This window comes from Bos indicus, chromosome 10, assembly GCF_029378745.1.
Source record: "Bos indicus isolate NIAB-ARS_2022 breed Sahiwal x Tharparkar chromosome 10, NIAB-ARS_B.indTharparkar_mat_pri_1.0, whole genome shotgun sequence".
NCBI classification, from domain to species: Eukaryota; Metazoa; Chordata; class Mammalia; order Artiodactyla; family Bovidae; genus Bos; species Bos indicus.
The window spans coordinates 15,622,719-15,643,557 of NC_091769.1; the positions used below are offsets into that span (position 1 = coordinate 15,622,719).

General features: G+C 50.5%; 1 protein-coding gene across 2 annotated transcripts in view; it reads right to left on the reverse strand.

Moving 5' to 3' along the window:
* Positions 1-1,530: 1,530 nt before the first annotated feature.
* The window catches only part of ANP32A (acidic nuclear phosphoprotein 32 family member A), a 38,839-nt gene continuing 19,530 nt past the window's right edge, over positions 1,531-20,839 (reverse strand). For both annotated transcript variants that reach the window (XM_070796981.1, XM_070796982.1), the window contains exons 2-7: positions 9,769-9,918; positions 9,414-9,536; positions 6,633-6,831; positions 5,156-5,253; positions 2,958-3,021; positions 1,531-2,757 (exon numbers count right to left, since the gene is read on the reverse strand). In XM_070796981.1, the coding sequence (XP_070653082.1) occupies positions 2,696-2,757; positions 2,958-3,021; positions 5,156-5,253; positions 6,633-6,831; positions 9,414-9,536; positions 9,769-9,918 (696 nt within the window). In that variant the 3' untranslated portion in view covers positions 1,531-2,695. The remainder of the gene's footprint in view (positions 2,758-2,957; positions 3,022-5,155; positions 5,254-6,632; positions 6,832-9,413; positions 9,537-9,768; positions 9,919-20,839) is intronic.

A 20,839-nucleotide genomic window follows, 5' to 3' on the forward strand; every position in this document is an offset into this window, starting at 1 on the left:
ACCACCACCACCTGCTAAGAGGGCTGGGGCTGGAACCACAGATCCCTGGTTTATTCTTGATGCTGCTTTTATCTGACTGCATGACCTTGGGCCTGTCACTCTCTGAGCCACCCGTATAACAAGGATTATGGCACCTATCTAAGATGGCTGTGAGGATTCAATCAGGTCAATGAGATGCAATACCAGGTATCCAGCAAGAGCTCAATGAGGAGCTTAGCTTACTGCTTCCCTCCCTCTGGTTGAGCTTCCTCTTCTACTTGCCATACATGACTAAGTTTTGTGAAATGGAAATAGCCCAAAGAGACCTAGGTTTCACCCTGCCTCCTGTTCTTCATACCTCCAAGTCACTGGACCTGTTTTCCTCATTAGTAAAATGGGCACAGTGAGACCTTATCTCAAGGGCTGATGTGACTGCCTAATGACTGACACAGACAGGTTTTTCCTCCCTGGATCTCATTGGCATCAACCCACCCACCATCATTCATTTTACAATTTATTTCCAATCTATGTGATTAACTGATTGTTAAAAGCCCTCATAGGAGTCAGTATCAGAAAACCTGAGACCAGCGTCTCTGCATTTCACTCCACTCCCATGTTCCTTTCCCAGCTCTGTGAGGCAGGGCACACCTGGTCATTCTCACAGTCCTGATGCCAGGCACAGCACCGGGCCTCTGGGGGCCACCTCCCCAACCTACACCTGGAGCCAGAAAACGTCCATCTGCTCCAAAGAAGGGGGCAGGAGGTATCTGGGCACCACCCAGAGGCAAGGTGGGTCAGTCTCTCCTGAGAAGCACCTTTCTGCTGGAATCACATAGGATCTAGGGCTTGCTGTGAGGTTCAAGCTCTTATGGCTGAGAATGAATTTCTGTGTATATGTATCAACTACCACAGTATGTGGGATGATCTTTTTGGAAAACACAGAACCTTGCACATGAGACTTATAAACGTCTATTTTTGGTACAATGACTCCTAAGCATTTGGACTATCAAATCCATAAAGAGTGTAACACAATGTCTAGTGGTTAAGTTGAAAATAACCTGAGTATCTTACCATTTGGTTAGAATTAAGTAAATTAATAGACTACTACATAGCCATTTCAGGTATATGCTTTTAAAGCCTCTTTAGAGGGAGAAACTATCATACTTAACGCTAAATGAAAAAGGTACAGATTTGTTTTGTACATTCCTTTGGTTTTCCTGTATTCTTTTTACGGTCTGAACAACAAAACAATAAAATATACTAAAAATAAGGTCCCAAGGCCAGCTTTTTGGTGTTTAATAAACCTTTTTATGTCTTTATCTTTTTAAACTCCCATCCCCCACCACTTCCCTGCCCAAATCCAGTCTTTAATGAAGACTGCACACCAAGTCTTGAGTTGAGACCCAGAGTAGCCAAACTTCATCAGGTTACAGATCTTCTAAGAAAAACTATTTTATCAGGTAACCAACGTGAAGCTTCCTGCCCCCCACCAGGTTATCTAGATGGCATCACCAATGGCATGTTGGACTCAAAAGAAGCCACCCCAAAAACAATTGTATAAAAAGATTTATTGAAATTTATCAATGGCAAACAGACATAAAACTCAAAAGTTTGGCTCTTCTGAGGGGGAGGAAAACCGGTGCAGATGTTCTTTTATACAGATGAAACATGGGCTAGGAAGTCACGCGTCACTTGGAAAGCAATCCAGAAGAGGGACAGGAAAGCGAGCCTGTACATTCACTAGGAATTTGCAGTCACTTCAGATCTCCACTAGGTAAGAAAATACAATTTTGCGTTAAGTTTTTCCGTGCTCGGGTGTATGAAAAAAAAACCCAGCCGACATGCAGCAGTGTGTCCCGTGCCTAGGTCTGTAAAAATGGTCTAGGCCGAGCAGGACGCACAGAAGAGTTCTCCTGTCATTTTGTAAAACAAAGTGTTCTAATATTTTACACAACAAGATAGGGAGAGTTTTGTTTTTTTATATCTTTGAAAGAGGTTGAAGTTTGAGGGTTTGCTTCTTCTCTTTTAATTAGAATTACTGAATCCATTTTACTCCTAAACTCTGAAGCCTGCTGTTTCCAGCTCTCTGGCTCATCACTCAAGAGTGACATCAGAGTCTTCTCAGGAGAGCAAAGCCCACCACCGTCTGGGAAGAGAGAAAGGGGATGGAAGACAGGGAAGGTCCCCAGACCAGGGCCAAGATTCGCCTTTAGGTTGCTATTTACAAGCCAAGGCGCTTGCTGCCTCTAGCAGGCCCAAGAAACGTGAAAATCATGGGATCCGGAACAAGAGGTAAGACGCGGCTGGTGCTCAGCCCTCCTGGGCTTTGAGAAACCAAACTGAGGCCAGCCCCGGCCTTCCAATCAACTCAAGAGACTTGGGAAGTATCAGGAAATGTCAGAGATCTCCAAATTGTCCTCTCTGAGGGTAAGGAACAAACGTTCACGTGTGTGTACTCAGCTATTGCATTTACAGGGACAGAACCAGACACAAAGAAAAATTAGGGGAAAAAAATAAAGAGTGGCAGTAAAAATAGTATTTTATTCCACCCCCTCCCACCCTCCCTCCCCCCACAACCCCCAGTACACTTTTCCCCTCTCGTTCCCACAGCAACGTTACAATCAGAAAAAAATAAGTTTCAGGGGGCGGGATTTGGGGGGGTACGGGTAAAAACAGTCAAATCACAATAGGAATTTTTCAAAATAGGTTATTCCACTTAGTCATCGTCTTCTCCCTCATCTTCAGGTTCTCGTTTTCGCTTCTGACCCCTTTCTTCTTCTGGAAGAGTAAGGAAAAGGCATTCAGGTTAGACATGGATCTCACCTCTGACTCCGTCCACCCACCAGGAAAGCAGGGAGCCCAAGTCTAGGACGCTCTGCTGCCCCTGGCAAACTGAGGCCTGGTCCTCAGGGCCCAGCAATCTACCATGACCGAAGGGGTCAGCCTGCTACCCTCGGAGAGTAAAAAGGCTGCCATACCACCAAGCTCCTCTTCATCTTCCTCATCGTCTACTTCCCCGTCGTTATAACCTTCCTCATCCTCCTAGAAGAGAAGATGACATTGGATTTTAGGAACGCCCGGGCCTCGGGACATGGGGAAGAAGCCACTTTCCCTGATGCTGAGCTCAGAAAGGTGAGGGCCAGCCTCTCAGCAGCCCCAAGGCTTGGTCAGGTGAATCGAAAGCAGAGGTTCTTTTATATCCAGGACCACCTTTATGCCTCTGTAGAAAGCTTTGAACCTCTTTTCCAGGAAATACCCATATCACAAAAGTACCTGCAAGAGCGGGGAGTTGGGGTGGATTCTGCGCCCAGGTTAAGAATTACTGACCTGAAGTCCTTGTAACTCAGGCAGCTCTGCAGCGTGCCCTCCCAGAGCAGTGAGTTCCCCCAGCGACTCTCCATCACATGAAGCAGGCTGGACTTTCATCTGCCCTCAATCTAGTTTTGGTTCACGGGAAAACCCCAATCCAGATTCCGTGGGTGAGTCCAGCCTTACCCTACCCAGCCCCTTCACTTCTTGCAAACTTGGATCACTCGGAGGAGAGGGAAAATGCAATATCCTCCCCTCTTCCCCGCCTCAAAGAAAATCACTTCCAGCTCCTTGAGATTCAACAAGGGGTGTGAATTCACCCTCAACCCAGGACCACACTTTATGCTGCTCCTGGGGGTCCAGGCTAGTTGAATCTGCATGATACTGTTCCTGAGGCACCAGGCAATCCATTGTTTAAAAAGAACTTGGCAATAGACTTCTTTTTGTCAAGGGAATATCCTTTCATAATGTCACCAAATAGTTCCTTAATCAGTATGTTTGCTAAGACTGTGTGTGTGTGTGTGTGTGTGTGTGTGTAATCTGCACATGGTTAATGAGATTACAGAAGAAGGAAAAAAAAACCCAAAAAACACTCCACCACTACCCAATCCCAAAACAGAAACCCTCTGCATTCTGGAGGCTCCTGTGACAGGAAGAGCAAGTCCATTAGCCAAAATGCCTTATTGCCCTGTCCTGGGGGGCGGGGCGCGGGGGCGGTGTGCTGTTTTGCTGTCTCTATTTTTAAAATACATAATATTCTTTAGCAGTGAACTCAGCAGCCTACACCTGGGCAGGAGAGACACCCGGCAGCACCTCTCGGGGGGAACCAAGCCTACGTCACCAGCTTTTCCTCTGACCCTGAGCTGCCTCTCTGCAGCATGAGGGACCAGCCAGGAGGTCCCACCTGAGAGGGCCTGTGTGGCCAATAGGTGTCCATTCCCTTGATGGGGAGAGACAGGAAGTTATGGGAGAAGGCAGGTACCTTGTCCGTGCTGTCACCATTTTAAACCTCTCTCCATCTAACTTTTGCAGTCAGATTTAGAAAGCTGAAAAGTCAGAGAAAATGACTCTGCTCTAGAAAGACTCAGAACATCCATCCAAGTACAAAACCAGGCACACAGAGCCAGGACCTTGAAGGGTGTGAAAGCCTAAAATAGTAAGTGGTCAAACACTCCCTGTCCTTAGGGATTTTACTTACAAATTATTTTATCCTCTTAACAATCCAGTGAGTTGCTCCCTATTTACAACCCAGCTATAAAATGACACCTATAAAGAAACGGGCTCAGAAGGTCAAGCAACTTGCCCAGGGACACACAGCTAGCAAGTGGTAGAAACGGGCTGCACCGTGTCACAGACACATCCCAGACCTCGCTAAATAAGAATGCCAGTCAGCGTGTCAGGATAACGGCACTTTATCCGCCGTGTGGGGGACCCTTGCCACCCTCTGATGTGGAATCCAGCAGTGTCTTATCCTATTACCCACCAGTCCAAGGCAGTCCTTGATTTTTCCCCAGCATACTGTAAGTGCTGAGTATCTAAATTAACACACAAACGCAAAAAGGTGGAAATGGGGATGTGGATTCTATAAGAACTGATTCTTACATGGAAACAAATGCCAGGCTGTCCCAGCAGAAGAGTCCCCTCCTTACTGGCCTCCAGAACCCCTTCTTTCTTTTCCAGGGCTGACTGCAAGGCTTGCCTTTCCCAAATCAGCCCAGTAACAGGCCCTAAAATGATTCAATACACACTCAGGGCTCCTGGCTGCTAAGGCCGATCAGTCAGGCAGTTAGTGGGACTGATTCAGACACAGCAAAGCAAGTAAGGGGGGCTCCAAGACATGGTCCCCCAGCCCAGCCCAGCCTCTTACCTCTTCCTCTCCACTCACGTCCTCCTCTTCCCCTTCCTCCTCCTCCTCCTCGTCCTCCTCGTCTTCCACTACCTGAGCATCTTCATCATACTCTTCCTCTGCGAGCAGAAATGGGGACAAGAACAAGGGTGTGGTGAGCTGACCCCTCTTTCCCACAGTACAGGCCCCAGGTCGCTGGCCTAGCACGAGATGCACTCCTTGATGTAGGGGCCACGACTCCCACACCCACCCAGCTCACAGCCTGGATGCTTTAATGTGACTGAACACACCCTGAAGTCATCCAAAAAATAAGCATCCTAGAATGACCTCAAAGGTAAGCCCTCTTCCCAAGGATTCTGAAAAGGAAAGATCCCACATGGAGGCTAAGATGGCAGAGAAGATGCCAGCTCAGGGAGCCAAGTTACAGGGCCCAGGAAAGCCAAGAAGTCAACTCATTCAGAGAGAGCATTGAGCCAAACTCTACGAGTCCCAGAGGGGAGAAGTGACTTGTTCAAGATCACACAAGGAGTCAGTTACAGAGCTGGGCTCAGAAGCCCAGTCTCAGGATTTTAGTCCTAAGACTTTTCTGTCCCAGCACAAGATGAAACAACTGGATGTCTGAATACCTAGTAAAATATTCCCACCTAAGAAGGGATAAGCACTCTCATCTGTGAAATATTCAGGCAAAGTCTCAACCCTCCACTTCGGCCACAAAGCCCTGCACAGAAGTGGCACTGAGCTGGCAGTGTGGAGAGGAGATGAGACGGGAGGTCCCCCTTCCTTTTCCTTCTCTCCTTCCTGCAAGTCCCTGAGTCCTCACTGTGCCACTAGGGAGCCCACTGTGCTACCTACAACCTCCTCTGCTTCCAAGATCCCTGGGGCTCCTGAGTCCTCAACCCCCAGGTCCTGCCATGTGGTCCTATGGGTGGCAGCCACCAGGGGGCCCCACAGTCTCTCCAGCCATGACCTCATCTCCACCACCGGACCCTAAATGAAAAGAGGGGACCCTCACGCCTTGCCCCACCTTCCTCTATCTGCTCATCTCCTCCCCGTAAGCAAATCCAAGTGAGACATCGTAGGATCTCATTTTGGGGAGGACTTTGGAAAAGGGAAAAAACTGAAAGGAGGATTCAGATGTTTTTTTTTTTTTATGTGGACCAATTTTAAAGTCTTTTAATCTGTCACATCTTTTCTGTTTTGTTTTGGCTTTTTGGCTGCAAGGCATGTGGGATCTTAGTTCCCTGACCAGGGATGTCCCTCAGATGGTTTCTAAGGAGCTACCATGCAGTTGGAGAACCTCGGGTGTCTCTCTGGGCTCAGGTCCTTTTATTTAGGGGTGTCAACCAATGAGACAGACCATTGTTTGTCTACACAGTAAACAAAGCAGACGGCCTGCCCCCTCCACAGCTCTAGAAAGAGGTCGACAGCTCTCAGGGACCAGCGACGCCCAGTCTGCCCCCCGTAAAACCCGGCCTGGCCTCTCACTGGCGCCACCCACCATCCTCGTCCTCTTCGTCATCGTCCAGGCCCTCCACGTAGCCCTCGGCATCTGAGTCGGGGGCCTCCTTGTCGTCCCGGTCGTAGCCATCAAGATACGTGAGCTGCGGAAGGAGCTTGAACACGTTTTCTCGGTAGTCGTTTAGGTTGGTCACCTCACAATTGAAAAGGTCTAAGCTCTTGAGGTTTTCTAACTTTTTCTGCAAGGAAACAGTGAAGTCAGACAGTGAGCAGGATGAGGAGACTGGTGGGGGTGACGTGAGACAGCACGCAGAACTCACAGGTGAGGGGCAAACCCTGGTTTGGCTGCGCTTGGCTGTGTCACCCCTGGCTGGGGAGCCTCCTGTTCATCCATGTGAAAGATGGGCAGTTGGACCTGAGGATCTTCAGAGCCTCACCCAATGCCAACACTTCTATTCTGCAATTAAAGCCTCTGCCATAACACTGACAAGTTTGAAATTAACCCGGGGTTTTCTTGGTGCATAAGCCAAGAGCTCTGGAGCCTGCCCTGTGTCTAAGGAGCCAGAGAGGAACTGAAAAGGCCACAGGAATGCAAACTACCTCCTTCTGGGAATAATAATAATGGCAATTAATACTGCACTTTGTATTAACTCAGTTTATCCTCAACAGACTGATAAAGCAGAAATAATTATTAGTTCATTTTACAGAAGAGGAAGCAGAGGGCAGAGAACTGGGTTTTGATCAGGCAGTCCAACTTCAGACCTGTGTTCTTACACTCTGCAATACTGCCTGTCAAAAAGGACAAGAGAAAAACCAATGAAGGATCCAGATTTTGTCCACAGTACTTAATACCAATGGGTTTAAGTGACGGGCTCTAGTCCATGTTACACTTGTTGGCAGCTGGATTCTGAGGCCCAGGAAGTGAAAGGGTCACACAGCTAGCAAGAAATTGCTACATCTTTCCAGTTCCCTCATCTTCCAGGAGGAGGTATCCCACCTCAGGCCAAGTCCCTGTTCCAGTGGGGCCAGGCCTAACTGGTGATTAAAGCTACTGTCCCTCAAGGTCAATGTCAGGAACAAGGTCATTCTCTTGAGATTGGTCATTTTTAGCAGAAGGTCAAGGGTAGAGAGGAAGTCTGGGCTGTGGGCTGGGTGGGTGAGGCCCGCCTCTCCCAACCAAAGGCGGTTCCCCACTGTCAGGGGTGAGAGAAACACAATAATCACACTGATAACCAGGGAAGAAATCACACAAACACGAGTATTCTAGGCCAAAGGAACACTGTGTGTGTGCACGCGTGTGTACACAGTCTCCATAACTTGCCTCCCAAAACACACATATACAGAACTTCAAAGATTTTTTTTCAGTTTATAATAAAATTATGAAATTGAGGTTTCTAGCTAGATAAATAGAATTGCTTTCCCCTAGGAGATCAGAAGAAGTCCTAAAATAAAGTTCTATGGGAAATCTATTCTAGTAGCTGACCACATGCCACAGATAGGCAGGTAAGGCCCGAGTTTGGAGGAGAAATGCCAGCCTCCCATTCTGCTACACGGGCACATCAACCAGCCCCTCAAGTGCCCACAAAGTACGAGGAATGCTTTTTGGACAAGAATCCAAACTGAGAGATAGCCCAACTGGTACCCTCTATACCCAGAAAAGGGAAAGGTGCAAACTTGGCCAAATATCCTTATGGCCCTCTCCTGATTCTAAGGGGACCAACTTATGAAGTAATTCTTATGTATATATTTATGCTAGGTGTCAGTTTAATGCAGTAGTATTTCTATACTTCAACAAATAGAAATCAATGATTAATTAATCAAAAATTAATCAATGGTACATCTTACAGTTGATTTCCTTAAACTCAAGTGAATACAGTCATTCGGATATGCGTAACACAGAAATCGGAAAAGGTGATGGCACCCCACTCCAGTACTCTAGCCTGGAAAATCCCATGGATGGAGGAGCTTGGTGGGCTGCAGTCCATGGGGTCGCGAAGAGTCGGATATGACTGAGCAACTTCACTTTCACTTTTCACTTTCACGCATTGGAGAAGGAAATGGCAACCCACTCCAGTGTTCTTGCCTGGAGAATCCCAGGGACGGCAGAGCCTGGTGGGCTGCTATCTATGGGGTCACACAGAGTCGGACACAACTGAAGCAACTTAGCAGGAGCAACATAGAAATTGCTATTCTGATCATGACCTGCCCTTTTCTAGTGAGTGTATCGTGAAGTCTGGGTGTGCTCAGCTCTATGTGGACAAGCAAAGGAGGACATACTGCCCATGTCTTTGAGTCCGTGGTCACCATCATAGCCAGGACTGCTGACCAGGGTCACTCTTCTCTATACCCTTTGGAGAAGTGCATGGGGCTCCTGTACCACATAGCTTTCTGTCATCCCATGGGACCCGCATCAGGACCGACCCACCTTCAGAGGCACCAGCCTCTGGGCAGTGACCCAAGGAGAAAATAGGCAGCGACCTTCAGGGTCAGCTGAGTTCCTGGATGGCTCCTCTCTCCCCAGTGAAAGGCACAAGCCAGGTTCTAAGCCTAAAGAAATGACAGCTCGGGTTTCCGAAGCTGAGTGGAAATTCTAAGAGGAAAAGCACTAGGACCAGAAATTGAGACCCGGGTCCTACGGCACCCTTCAGCCTCTTGGTCAAGCTCTCTGAACTTCTCGAGGCCTCAGTTTCTCTATAGAAGCTCAATTCTATCTCATAGCACATAATTAAACACAAAAGGCGTGTCATGCAAATGCAAAAGTAGCATTCCCTGGTATCAACCCCTCCCATCCCAGAGGAGAGGGGAGGCCCCGATGACTCACCAGTGGCTCTATTGTGCTGAGGTCTTTAATTTTGTTGCCACTTAAATTTAGATGCGTGAGGTTCGGACACTTTTCTGCCAATACTTCCAGGCCCCCTGAGATTCTGTTATCACTTAGTTCAAGCTAAACAAGGCAGGGAGAGAAAAAGCAGAAACGACTCTTACAATGAAGGCTCTGGGCTCAGGCGTTCATTTCCTTGCAGATGGGCCAGGAAGGGAGTCGGCTCAGGGAAGGGGCAGGTGTGCTGGGGCTCGCCCTGGCCCCCCTGCAGTTATGCTCCTTCAACTTGGAGAAATGACCGGGTCCTCCTCCCCAGCCCAGTTCCCGAGCACACCTGCGCCTCCGCTCTATTTACCTTCTTAAGTTTGTTTAACTTTGGTAAGTTTGCGACTGAGGTGAGGCCGACGTTGATTGTACTCAAGAACTCCAGTTCTTCAAATTCATCTGTGAGGCCTTCGATTTTGCCTTCATTCGACCGACAGTTGTCCAGGACGAGTTCTTTCACCTGGGAAGGGAAAGAGGTTGTGAATCAACCGGGGTGAGGAATGGGGGTTGAGGCCAGGGATGGGGGGAGGACAGGAGGCAGACTGGGAAGCCTCGCAGCGCCAGCGCCCACCCTGATCTTTCTCTGCTTTTAGCAACACTGAGGCAGGGTGGGGAGAGGTGCTGGGGTGACTGGAGCTGCAGAACCAGGGGGCCCTTCTGGACAGGTGTCTTGGCTGGACTGGAGAAGACAAATCCAATAATCCCACTGCTGACAGCAAGACTGGGAGTTTCTTTCCAACCCTGCTGCCGCCCCTTAGCCCCCAGGCTCCCCACTGCACCAGCCACAATGCTGTTAGGGAACCTCCGGGCCTTGCCGTTCCTTCTGAGCCCCTCACCCCAGGGTCCGCCATGGTCCCAGCCTGACCACCTTCCTGAGGCCCCCTACCTACTACTCTCCCTCCTCAGTCTCCACCGTCCTTTTACCTCTGAGTCTGTGACCCACTGCATGCGGATGGGTCCCGGGATGTACCTGAACCCAATCCTCCACCACAGTCAGAGACAGCCCACCCAGCCTGGCAGTCATCACCTGGTCACTGGCTTGGCCTGCCCCACAGTAAGGGCTGCAGACCAGGGACCCCTCCAACTCTCCACTCTACAGAATGGAGACCAGTGCTGTCGAACAGAACTTCCTGTGGCGATGGAAACCCATCCAGGAGAGGAGCCACTAGTCATATGTGGCCGGTAAGGTGAGACTGAGGAGCTAAGCTTTAAATTTTATTCAGCTTTAATCAAAGTGCAAAGAGATACATGAAAGTTACCATACAGAATACCACAGCTCTAGATTTTGCTCTTCAGGTCCTGAGAGCCGACACGGAAGGAAAATGGACATCCACAAGCCCAGGATGAACCCACATAGAAATGCTGGGCTTGGCAATGTCCAGAAGTTGGTCTTTGGAGACACTTCTGCGGCCCTGCAGGCTTCCTGCCTCCCTGGAGGTGGTTCTGCCCCGTTAAGAGACCTTAGATCTTCTCTTTTGGCCCTAAGCCCTTTATTTCGAATGAGGGAGAAAGAACTGATAAAGAGCTACCATCTCACTGGGTTGTTAAAAGGCAGATTTGGCTACAAGAGAGGGTCCAGGCTCCAGCACAGATGGTAGGGAGACGGGCTGAGGAAGAGTCATCAGCTCTCAGGCCTGCCATGACCCAGGGGTGTCAGCAAGGGATGCCAGGGTGCCTGGCCTGCCACCAGATGCCCAGAGCTTTCCACTCCTGTCCTGAGCGGACAGGGGGCTGCTCCCCAGCCTTCCATGGATGGCGGGATCCTTAAAGGTGATTCCTCCTGGCTTCATCTGGTGCTTGACACTGCATCCCCACTTGCCTGATCTCTGCTGCTGCTGCTGCTGCTAAGTCGCTTCCGTCATGTCTGACTCTTAGCGACCCCTTGGACTCGGGCTCCTCCGTCCGTGGGATTTTCCGGCAAGAATACTGGAGTGGGTTGCCATTGCCTTCTCCAGCCTGATCTCTGCAGCCTCCAGGAAATGTGTACTGATGTTGCCTGGATCTGATGCTCCCTGGGACTTCCAACCCTAGTTTGGATTTCACACCAATGGGTCACTCAGACCAGGCCTGTCCTGTTGACAGCAGTCCTGCATTATCATTCCTGCCCCTCACAGCCTTTTTTCCTCCTGGATAAGTGAGCAAGGCCTGTCCTAACCAGTCACTGTCCAGGGCTGCTCCCCACCTCTGAGCAGGTCCATCTGCCCAGGGTGACTGTCTGCCACAGTGGTCCTCTTCCTCGGGCATCACTGGACGTATGTCCACGTGGGAGAAGAGAATCCACAGCAAGCTGCTGCGCCTCTCCCTCAGCCTGCCCTTGAAAGAGGTCAGACTAGGAGAGGTCAGGGCTTGTTTGGGCCACAGTGCCCTGCAGGTGCCCTGCTGTCTTCTTCCCTGGTGGAGAGAGGTGGCCTGCTCAACTCAGGACAGCAACAATTTGGCAGGAGGGGTGAAGCCAGGTGCAGCAGCTCCTATCCAGAGCCAGCAAGCTCTCAGCCAGGCACCGGTGCCAAGGCTCACCTTTCCCTTGCATCTGAGACAGGGGAAGTTAAGTCCTTTCCCACTGTTCAGGGGAGGACAGATATCCAGGTCAAGCCCCCTTCTCAAGGTCACCGGCAAGAGACTGGGAGTAAACCCCGTGAGGCCTTCTGCCCTAGGGCAGGAGGTCAGTGCAGAGCCAGGAAGCCAGGCCTTTGGGGAGCAGTGGCGGGAGATCACCTGTCCTGAGGAGGGAGCGCCACCTCCTTCGTGGGCAGTTCTATCTGGGGTCACACAGCTAGGCTCCTTCAGTCACTCCTTTCCTTGGAAGGCCCTGGGAATTCTTTAAGTTCCATTACGGAAAGACAAATATGAGGAGGGTTTCCAGTCCACCTTCAAAGATTTCAGACATGTGGTTCTCTAGATGGGTCAGGGCTTCTATTCCTGTGGCCATCAGCCAAGGAGGAGGCCTCAGTAAGAGGGGGCCAGGAGGTGGTGCTGCAGAGTCAAGGGAATTCCTCCCGGAAGTCTGCCTCTTTCCCAGAACAGCTCAGTGCTGCCTGGGAATTCTCCAGATAGACCCAAGGTTCCAGTCCCAGCACCACGCCCAAAAGGGTGGCCATTCTTCTTGGGGACAATATGCAAGACACCACTACTAACAACGATTGTTTCTTTATTAACAACAATCAAGGGCTCTTTCCTGAGCCCTCAGCAGGCACTCTCTTTGCAGGCACTGTCTCATTTGATCCTCATAATCGCCTCATGGGGTGCTCCTGGGGTGCTATCCTATTGTACAGCCACACATCAGAACCACTGATCCTAAAACTGTAGGAACAGGCCCTGATGGTTAGTGTTGCCACAGACGAGGAGGGTTTCCTTGCTGTTCCCAAGCAGGGCACAGGTTCTCCCAGACCCCCAAATTCAATCCTACAAACTACCCTGACTGCACTAAACCCCCTTCAGCCCCTTTTCTAGCTGTTCCACTGGCGGGATGGGGGCTACTCCCAGAAGTCCCCACGCTGGTTACACTTCTTTGGTAACCAAAGCACAAAACCTAACCCAGCCCCCATTCCAATGACACTGCAGTCAGGAGCAAGGATCTGGACAGAGGCTGGGGGCCTGAGACCCTGTTCCTCCCCAAGGAGCAAAAGGCTGCTTCCTGTCACTCAGGAGGGAGAGCCTGTGGTATATGGAAGGCCAGGTGGCTGCTCCAGGTCTGTGGGGACTTTGGGATCCCCATGGTTTCTGCATTTCCTTCCTGGCCGGGTTTCAAGCACAGTTTGGGGAGAGATCAAAGAGGGCGGGGTAGGTGGGCTGAGGCTTACACCCTGAGGTTGCTGATATTACCAGAAAGCCCAAACCACGGGGGAAACCCACAGTTTCTTTGTGGGGTGATGAGTCACATCGGGGATGGCAGGTAAGCAGACTGTGATGTGTCTGTAATGGACCAAACAGGAAAAAACAAAAGGTCCAGTCCAACAGCTGACCTGTCGAAGGCATGGCATCCAGCCCAGTTCCACCTGCCTCCATGCAGGGCTGCGCTTTCTTACAGCTCCAGGGCGTGTTTCAAAACGTCCAACCCACCCCAAGCTTCCTTAAATTGACTCTTAGAAATCCTGCCGCAATTCCAACCCACTTCCTCCCGTCTCTCCTAGTGCTGCTGCTGCAAACCCTTCCTCCATGTGAAGAGAACATCCTTGTTACATCCAGGGTGTGTTCTGCTTAAAACAGAAAAAAAAAAAGTAAGGCCCATTCCCCCCTGCCAAACCCTGGGTGTGAGCTAAGCGCAAAGTTAAAATTAAACTGAAAATTTGTACTTTGGGTTTAAACTCTCTCCCAATCCCACTGGCCGTTTAAAAATACCAAAATGTGGTTACTCTCTCTAGAACCAAGGACTGGACTTACTCTGCTTCTATCGGGAGCTTTTCAGTCACCCCAGTGACAACCCTCCACAGGAGCCTTTGGCTCATTCCTCAAGTGTTAACACCTAAGAGGTGTCTGCATATTCATACTCGGGCCCCCTTGGAGATGTCAGTAGGGAGGCACTGAAGGTTCCTAAGAAATCAGACTGCCCGGCTCCGCATTTCCTGAAAAACACGTCCCCAAAGCAAGATGTGACAGTCATTTCTCACCAAGCGGAGCTGAACTGTCCGTGATAAACACGAACACATTATTACTCTAAGGAAGAACCCGTTGCTTGTTTCAAAACTGTGAAATCTTGTCTTCACACATCTCTCAAATTTGACCATTCCTCTCTACTGCCAGCAACATGGTCCTGTTCACGGTAGTCTAAGTCACTCTAGGTCTGATTCTGCTTCCAAATGGGGTCTCTGTGACAGCAGGAATGCTAGACTACTGGGCAAAGACCTCCACACGGAGGCCCGGCCCAGGTTGCTGAACGACCCTGACTCTATCCCCGAGGTCTCAGGCTCTGCCTTGCAGAAAAGGGACAATGATATCTGTTTAGCCTATAAAGCACAAACTCTGGCCTAGAAAACATTCTTGGCTTCCCGCCGCCTCCGGGAAAAAAAATCAAGGTTCTAAACTGACCTAAGGAGGCCTTTTACTCTCAACCTCAGCCAACTTCCTCCAATCTCATTGCCCCCCACCCCACCTCTCACCCTTGCCTTCAGACCGAGTTAAGCACCCCTCCCCAGGAAACCTTCATCACCCAGCTCTGAGCATCCCAGGGCACCGAGGGCAGCTGCCACATGAATCATTTAATCGTGTATTAAGCATCCGATCCTCCTAGAGGTCAGGGACTGTCCTTCTCTGTAATCAGCCTAGCAGGGAGCGGACAGCCAAGCAACTGCTTAACAAATGTCCTGTTTATCGTGCTGGCCACAGCACTAGGTGCTGGGCATGCAAAGGGAGACAAACCATAGTGAAATTAACAGTGCAACTGGTCTGACACAGGTTGAATAAGCCCTCCCTTTTAGAAACAATAACAACGTGTTTTGGTGTGTCTTGTGTCCGCCAGGCAAGCCCTGTGAGGAGCGCGGTCAACACCGCACCCTCTCTTGACCTGGCCCAGTGCTCTGCATGCAGGTTCTCTTGCCCGTTAAGAAACCCCCTCTCTCCACCCAGCAAGCTCCTGTGACACTGTCCATCTAAGCAGCGGAGGGGACGTGGAGCCAGTAACGATCCACAGCTGGGGTCCCTGCCAGCAGGAGGTGTGGTGGCAGGCTAGGAGACAGACGGCCGGTAAACAACTCCAGTCCAGTGTGCCAGGTAGCAGGCCCGAGGCTGGAACAGGGTGCATGCTTCACATGCCTCTGCCCGGAGAGGACGGGCACGCTAAGCACAGGCAGGAGGGACCCAGCAAGACCAAGAATCAGGACGCACTCTAGCAACGCCAGGGCTGGCCAGATAATCTGCAGGGCCCAGTGCAAAATGAAACTGGAAGACCCTTGCTCAAAAACTGTTAAGAATCCCCAGACCTTCCAGGCGTGGGGCCTGGGTGGTCACATGGCCACATGCCTGTGAAGCTGGCCTGGATTTAAATGGACAGCTTGGGCCTAAAGCAAAGCCCTCTGAAGGCTAGAACCAGAGAGAAGGAAGCTCAAGAGGGGACTGCTCTTTATTTTTCCAGCATTTCCCGAGGCAACATAGAGAGGTGGACAGAAGGCAGGCTCTGGAGGCAGACCGACCTGGTTCAAGTCCAAATTTCCCATCGCAAGCTCATCACCTCACTTCTGAGCTTCTGTTTCCTCCAACGACAATAGTGCCATCACCTGGGGTTGGATTAGATGAAACAATGCACGGAAAGCACCCCCAGCTTGGAAAAAGCCACCTGCCTTCTCCTTGACCCACAGCCACCTTCACTGCTGTGTCCATGGTCAAGGGACAGAATGGGCGTCAAGGCAGGCCCGCAGCTCTGAGTCGCCTCTGCTGCCCGCAGGGCCCTTTCATGGAACGAAGGCCTCCCCATGTTCTAGAGAGCCGAGAATGGTGTGCCTCAAAGACGCGCCTCTGGATTTTACAGCTACACCTTGTTCCTTTAGTCTTTCCCACTCACCTCCAAGTCTGATCTTTTCTTTCTCCAAATGGGCATGCAACAAATATTTGTAGCTTTGGTTTCAACCTTGTCAGTCCCTGACCAATCTAGTTTTCAGGTCCCAGCCTTACAACAGAAGAAGACTTAAATCAGATTGACCCCGTGTTTTTTTGGTGCTCGTGGGTTTTAAATAGGTCAGCTTTTAAATGGGCCATCCCCTGTTGCAGATCCCATTTCTAGCTCGAAGGCCAACCTAAGACACCAAGGCAGCAGGGAAAGGGGCTTCTTCCCAGAGGTGTTCCATAGGAATGACAGATGATTGTGGTTTTGTCCTTTTAACCATAAAATCTCTAGTTTTGCTTAACAATCAGTGTGGCAAAACCTGCAAAAATCAGTCATGTTCCATGGGGGAAACGTCAGGCTCTGGGGGAAAAGTTGGACATTGATTTCAAAAGCTTAGAAAGGCCTTCAGGATCATCTAGGTCAGTGGCTTTCTGACCACAACCCACAGTAAAAAAGACATCGACACCTTGGCTCAGCACACATATATTTTTGTGTGTTTACATGCACATACACAGAAACAAAACTTAACCCTGTTTACAATTTTTTCTTTTCTATTACATTAAAAAAAAAATTAACGTGATCCACAGTTTTCAAAATGTTGCTCTAGTTTAGCCCTCTTTTTCTAGAGGAAGCAGTAAGGTCCAGAGTTGGCTGAGAGCCGAGGAAGCCCAAGCTGGGTGATTCTCCTGCCACAGCACGCCACTGCTCTGATCAGAAATCACAGTCCCCAGTGGAAGACCCTGGAACCAACCATGAAGTTCTCTCATTTCTGCTAACAGGAGGTTATTCTGCAGCCTCAATGGTAGCTAAGACTGGGATCTCCACACCGCATAAAGATCTTTTAAATTCTTAACTAAGGGGCAGGGTCCTCCCTTACTTTAACACACAAAAAACCTCTCTAAGAAAAAAGCACCTAGGTGTCTGGATTTTGTTTGTTTCCTACAATAGAGCTCTGAAGGCACTGGGTGGGAGCACATGGCCGCGGAAGTCGGTGACGCCATCCTTATTATTTTAGGGAACCATGGAAGGCAGGCTGAGGCTCGCTGCGCCACTAATGAAGCTGCCGGCAGGGCCCGGGTAATAGGCTAAGCGCAGGCTGGGGGAGGGCCCGCATTAACATAAACCCTGTGACTGGCTCCCTCGCCGCCTGCAACCGGCTTCCTACCTCCTCCCCCAAGCGTGCGGAGGGCTCGGCTTCTGCCTCGGCAAGGCAGACAGAGGAGCTGGTGCCACTGCAGATGCTTCCCCGGTCAGAAGAACAGACTCAGGGCGGTAAAGGGAGGACTGGCGCAGTTGGTGCAGGACCTGGGCTTTGGGCTTATCAGAGGGGCCTGGCTGGGCAGTGGCCTCTCTCTTGTGTTAAGCCTTTGCTTTCCTCCCGTAAGGCTCACTCTTTCCTTCCTGCAGGAAGCCTTCCCAGACTGCCCACCCTTGACCTAGCCATGCTTAATTTAAGGGCAGGTGAACAATTCCCAGAACAGGGGAAAAAAAAATAAAGGCCCAGAAGGCTGTTTGGGAGAGAGGAAGTGGGGAGGAGTCAAGCTGGGTCTGACTTTAGTGTGTGTGGGTGTGTGAATGTGTGTATGTGTATGTGGTGGGGGCACAGGGCAGTGGGAACAGGGGAGCTGAAGGCTTTAGAACTGGTCAACGCCACGATCAAGCAAAAGTTTAGCAGGCTGCATCTTTTAAGTAGTGGTCCCTTGCTACCTTCAGTGGGTACTGGAAGGTGTGAGAAGCAGGAGTTGGAAGCAGGCCCCAGGGAGGTCTGCTGGGTTGTGTTTGAATGGACACCAGGAGAAGGAAGGGGGGCAAGAAGCACGGGGGTATAGTGCCAAAGATGCTGGTCAGGAAGGCTCATGACCTGGACTCTGGGGCCCACTTTGCCACCACTTGGCTGTGTGCCCTGAGGGGAGTCATGTCCACCTCTCTGGGCTTCTGCAGTACCCTAATTCGCACACTGGACAGACAGACACAAGATCCCTTCTAATTACAAAATTTTGAGGGTCTGTCCACTTCTAGTCTTAGCCCACATCCAAACTCAGTCATTGGTCCCCAAAAGGAGGTGGGGAATCTTATGGGCCAGAGAAGCCCAGTATTCATCGTTGATATGCCAAAAAGGAAATCTGGGCCGCCAGGCAATTATGTTGATAATTACTGACATTCGAAAATCAATCATATTGTCTCTTAAAACACACCAGGATCATAAAAACAGCCCCCAGGGCTCAAGGTGTTGGGTTTCCAATATGGGAGACTGGCACCATCCATCTGATGCCTGCCACCTTACAGGACAGCTGGGAGCAGGCATCTCAACTCATAGAGTTGTTCAGGCTGCTCTACAGTCCTGTGGGTCATAAAACAACCACGACATCCACGATTATCCAAGAGCTGCAGCACTGGCCCTGTGCAACAGAAGACCCGGAGGAGACTGAAGAGCAAGGCCCAGAGAGCAGAGAGGTACATCTGACAGGACCTTCCCAAAATGCTGTTTTGATCACGTCAAGTCCTGTCACTCCTTGTCCAAAAGCCTCTAATGGTCACGGGAGTCAAGTGTCAAGTCCAGAGGAGGATCCCCAGCCCCCGCCCATCAATGCCTCCGACTAAACGCTGTGCCTCTTTTCAGGTGCATCCCTGCCTCACCCTCTGCCAGCCTTCCTGACTTGCCCCAAGTACAGTGACACCACCTGGTGTTCCTTTCCCATGTTACACTTCACAAAGGGCTTCCCCAGGTACTACACTGAACCTGCAGGCAACTGGATCCTACCCCAGGGAAACCCCCTGTCCACCCACCAGGGTCCTCAGGGAGCCGCAGCTCGGCCACAGGATGCCTGGCCGTCTTTCCTCCTGCGGTCTCTCCTCCAAACAGTCTTGCTAAGGTCTGAGGTCTCGGTGTCCCTTGCTGGTGCCCTGCCCAGAGGGGCTGGCTAAGTAGTCAAACTGGACTGGGTCACTGGAGAGGAAAGGATGGAGCAGAGGAGGGCAAGAGTTCTGACTCTTCATTCACTTTTCAGAGGAGGGCAAGAGTTCTGACTCTTCATTCACTTTTGAAAGCAAAGCACCCGGTTAACTCCAATGGGGCAAATCAACAGAAGGTACAAAAACGGCTTCCTGGGCCCTTGAAACCAGTTTCCAGGGATTTGAGCCCAGCGGGGCTGGGACCACTTGTGGAAATTCCACCGAGTCCTCAGTCAGCAGGGTCTGAAAAGAGAACACAGCTCAGGGTCTCTGCTGTGGGTCTGGTGTGGACAGTGACAGATACCCACCCCTCAGGTACCAAGTGGATGAACGGTCTACAAAACAGAATTTAATTCATTTCCTCAGCTTCATCACGCAGTGATCCACAGGCCGGCAGTTTACAGCCCCTGACCCGCTCAGCCCAGGCAAGCAGCACAGCCCACCTAAGACGACACCACACCTTCAGACACAGACCTGGACACCTTCCACAGCCCTTGTATGGGCCTCTGCCTAACTTCCAGCTGGCTTTAGAAAAGTGCTTCAGAGAACCAAAGGACCCATCATCACACCTCTCGGGAACCACTGGATCTAATCCACCTACTCAGGCAACTGACAAAGCCAGGTGGAAACCAACCCTGTGACTTACCCAGGGTCACAGAGCCCACTGTGAACTGAACCCTGGACCATTCTTATCCTCCTAACTTAGGGCCCACACCCCAGAGTCGCAGGTTTCTCCAGGGTGATCTCCTGGAAGCAAGAGGAAACAGAGGAGGAGAAAGAGAACAACTGTTAGGAAAAGAGCCCCAGGTCTGAACCTGACCCTCTTCGTGCCTGGCCTGCCTCCCCACGTGGCCCAGGAGGGCTGGCAGGGCAGAAGAGGCGGGGGAGGCTCAGCAGACTCGGAGAAGCAGCCCTCGACCTTGGCCTCCTTCCCTGCCACCTCTACCAAAATGACAGCAGCATTGGCAATGACAGGAGCCGAGCAAACACTGAGACACAGAAGCCCTCGTGTCCAGCCACCAATCGGAAACCGCTGATTTGGTCAAAAATGGGAACCAATCACGCAAAAAAACCTGAGGCTGAGGACCAAAAGTTTTCTCTATCCAAGACCGCAAAGCAAATTAGCCAAGGGTCACACATAAGAAGCGATCTAATCTCTTTCTCCCTTAGAGAAATGTGACATGTGCAGCTCGCCTTAGTCTGGAAATTAAGGGCTGATGGTAAAAGTATTGGTGATGGAAGTGCAGGAAATGCTAAGGAGTAATGTTAGTTCCATATGCCACTAGCTGGAAGGGGGAACACGGAAGAGCAAGGATGGAATGGGAGCCAAAGGGCTGATAGGAGGCGGCGAGAGGGCTGGAACATGGAGGGAGAGAAGGAGACAGACAGACACTGGGAAAAGGACACGGGCAGCCAAAAAGAGCAGAGAGGAAAAAGTCAAAGGCTCTGTGGGTTTTTCTTTACTTCCAGAGTTCCATCCTCTTCACCTCGATCTTGGTGATAGAACTTTGCCCGTATTGACTGCATTTAAAAAAAAATATAGTACAGGTTGAATTCACTGCTGTTCACGGATTTACAGCTGCTTTAATCTTGAAAAGCCAAAAACAAAGACAAAACAAAACCTAAAAACCTTTACGATTCTTGAAGAGTTAGGGAGGGGCTGGACAAAGAGACGGATGTAAAAAGAAGAGAAAAAAAAAAGTCTAGGGACTTCCATAGTGGTTCAAGGCCTAAGAATCTGCCTTTCAATACAGCGGACCTGGGTTTAATCTCTGGTAGGGGAACTAAGATCCCACTTGCTGTAAGGCAACTAAGCCTCCGTGCCGCCACTCCTGAGCCTGAGTGCCACGGCGAGAGTCTGGGCGCTGCAACAAAGAGCACATATGCGGCAACC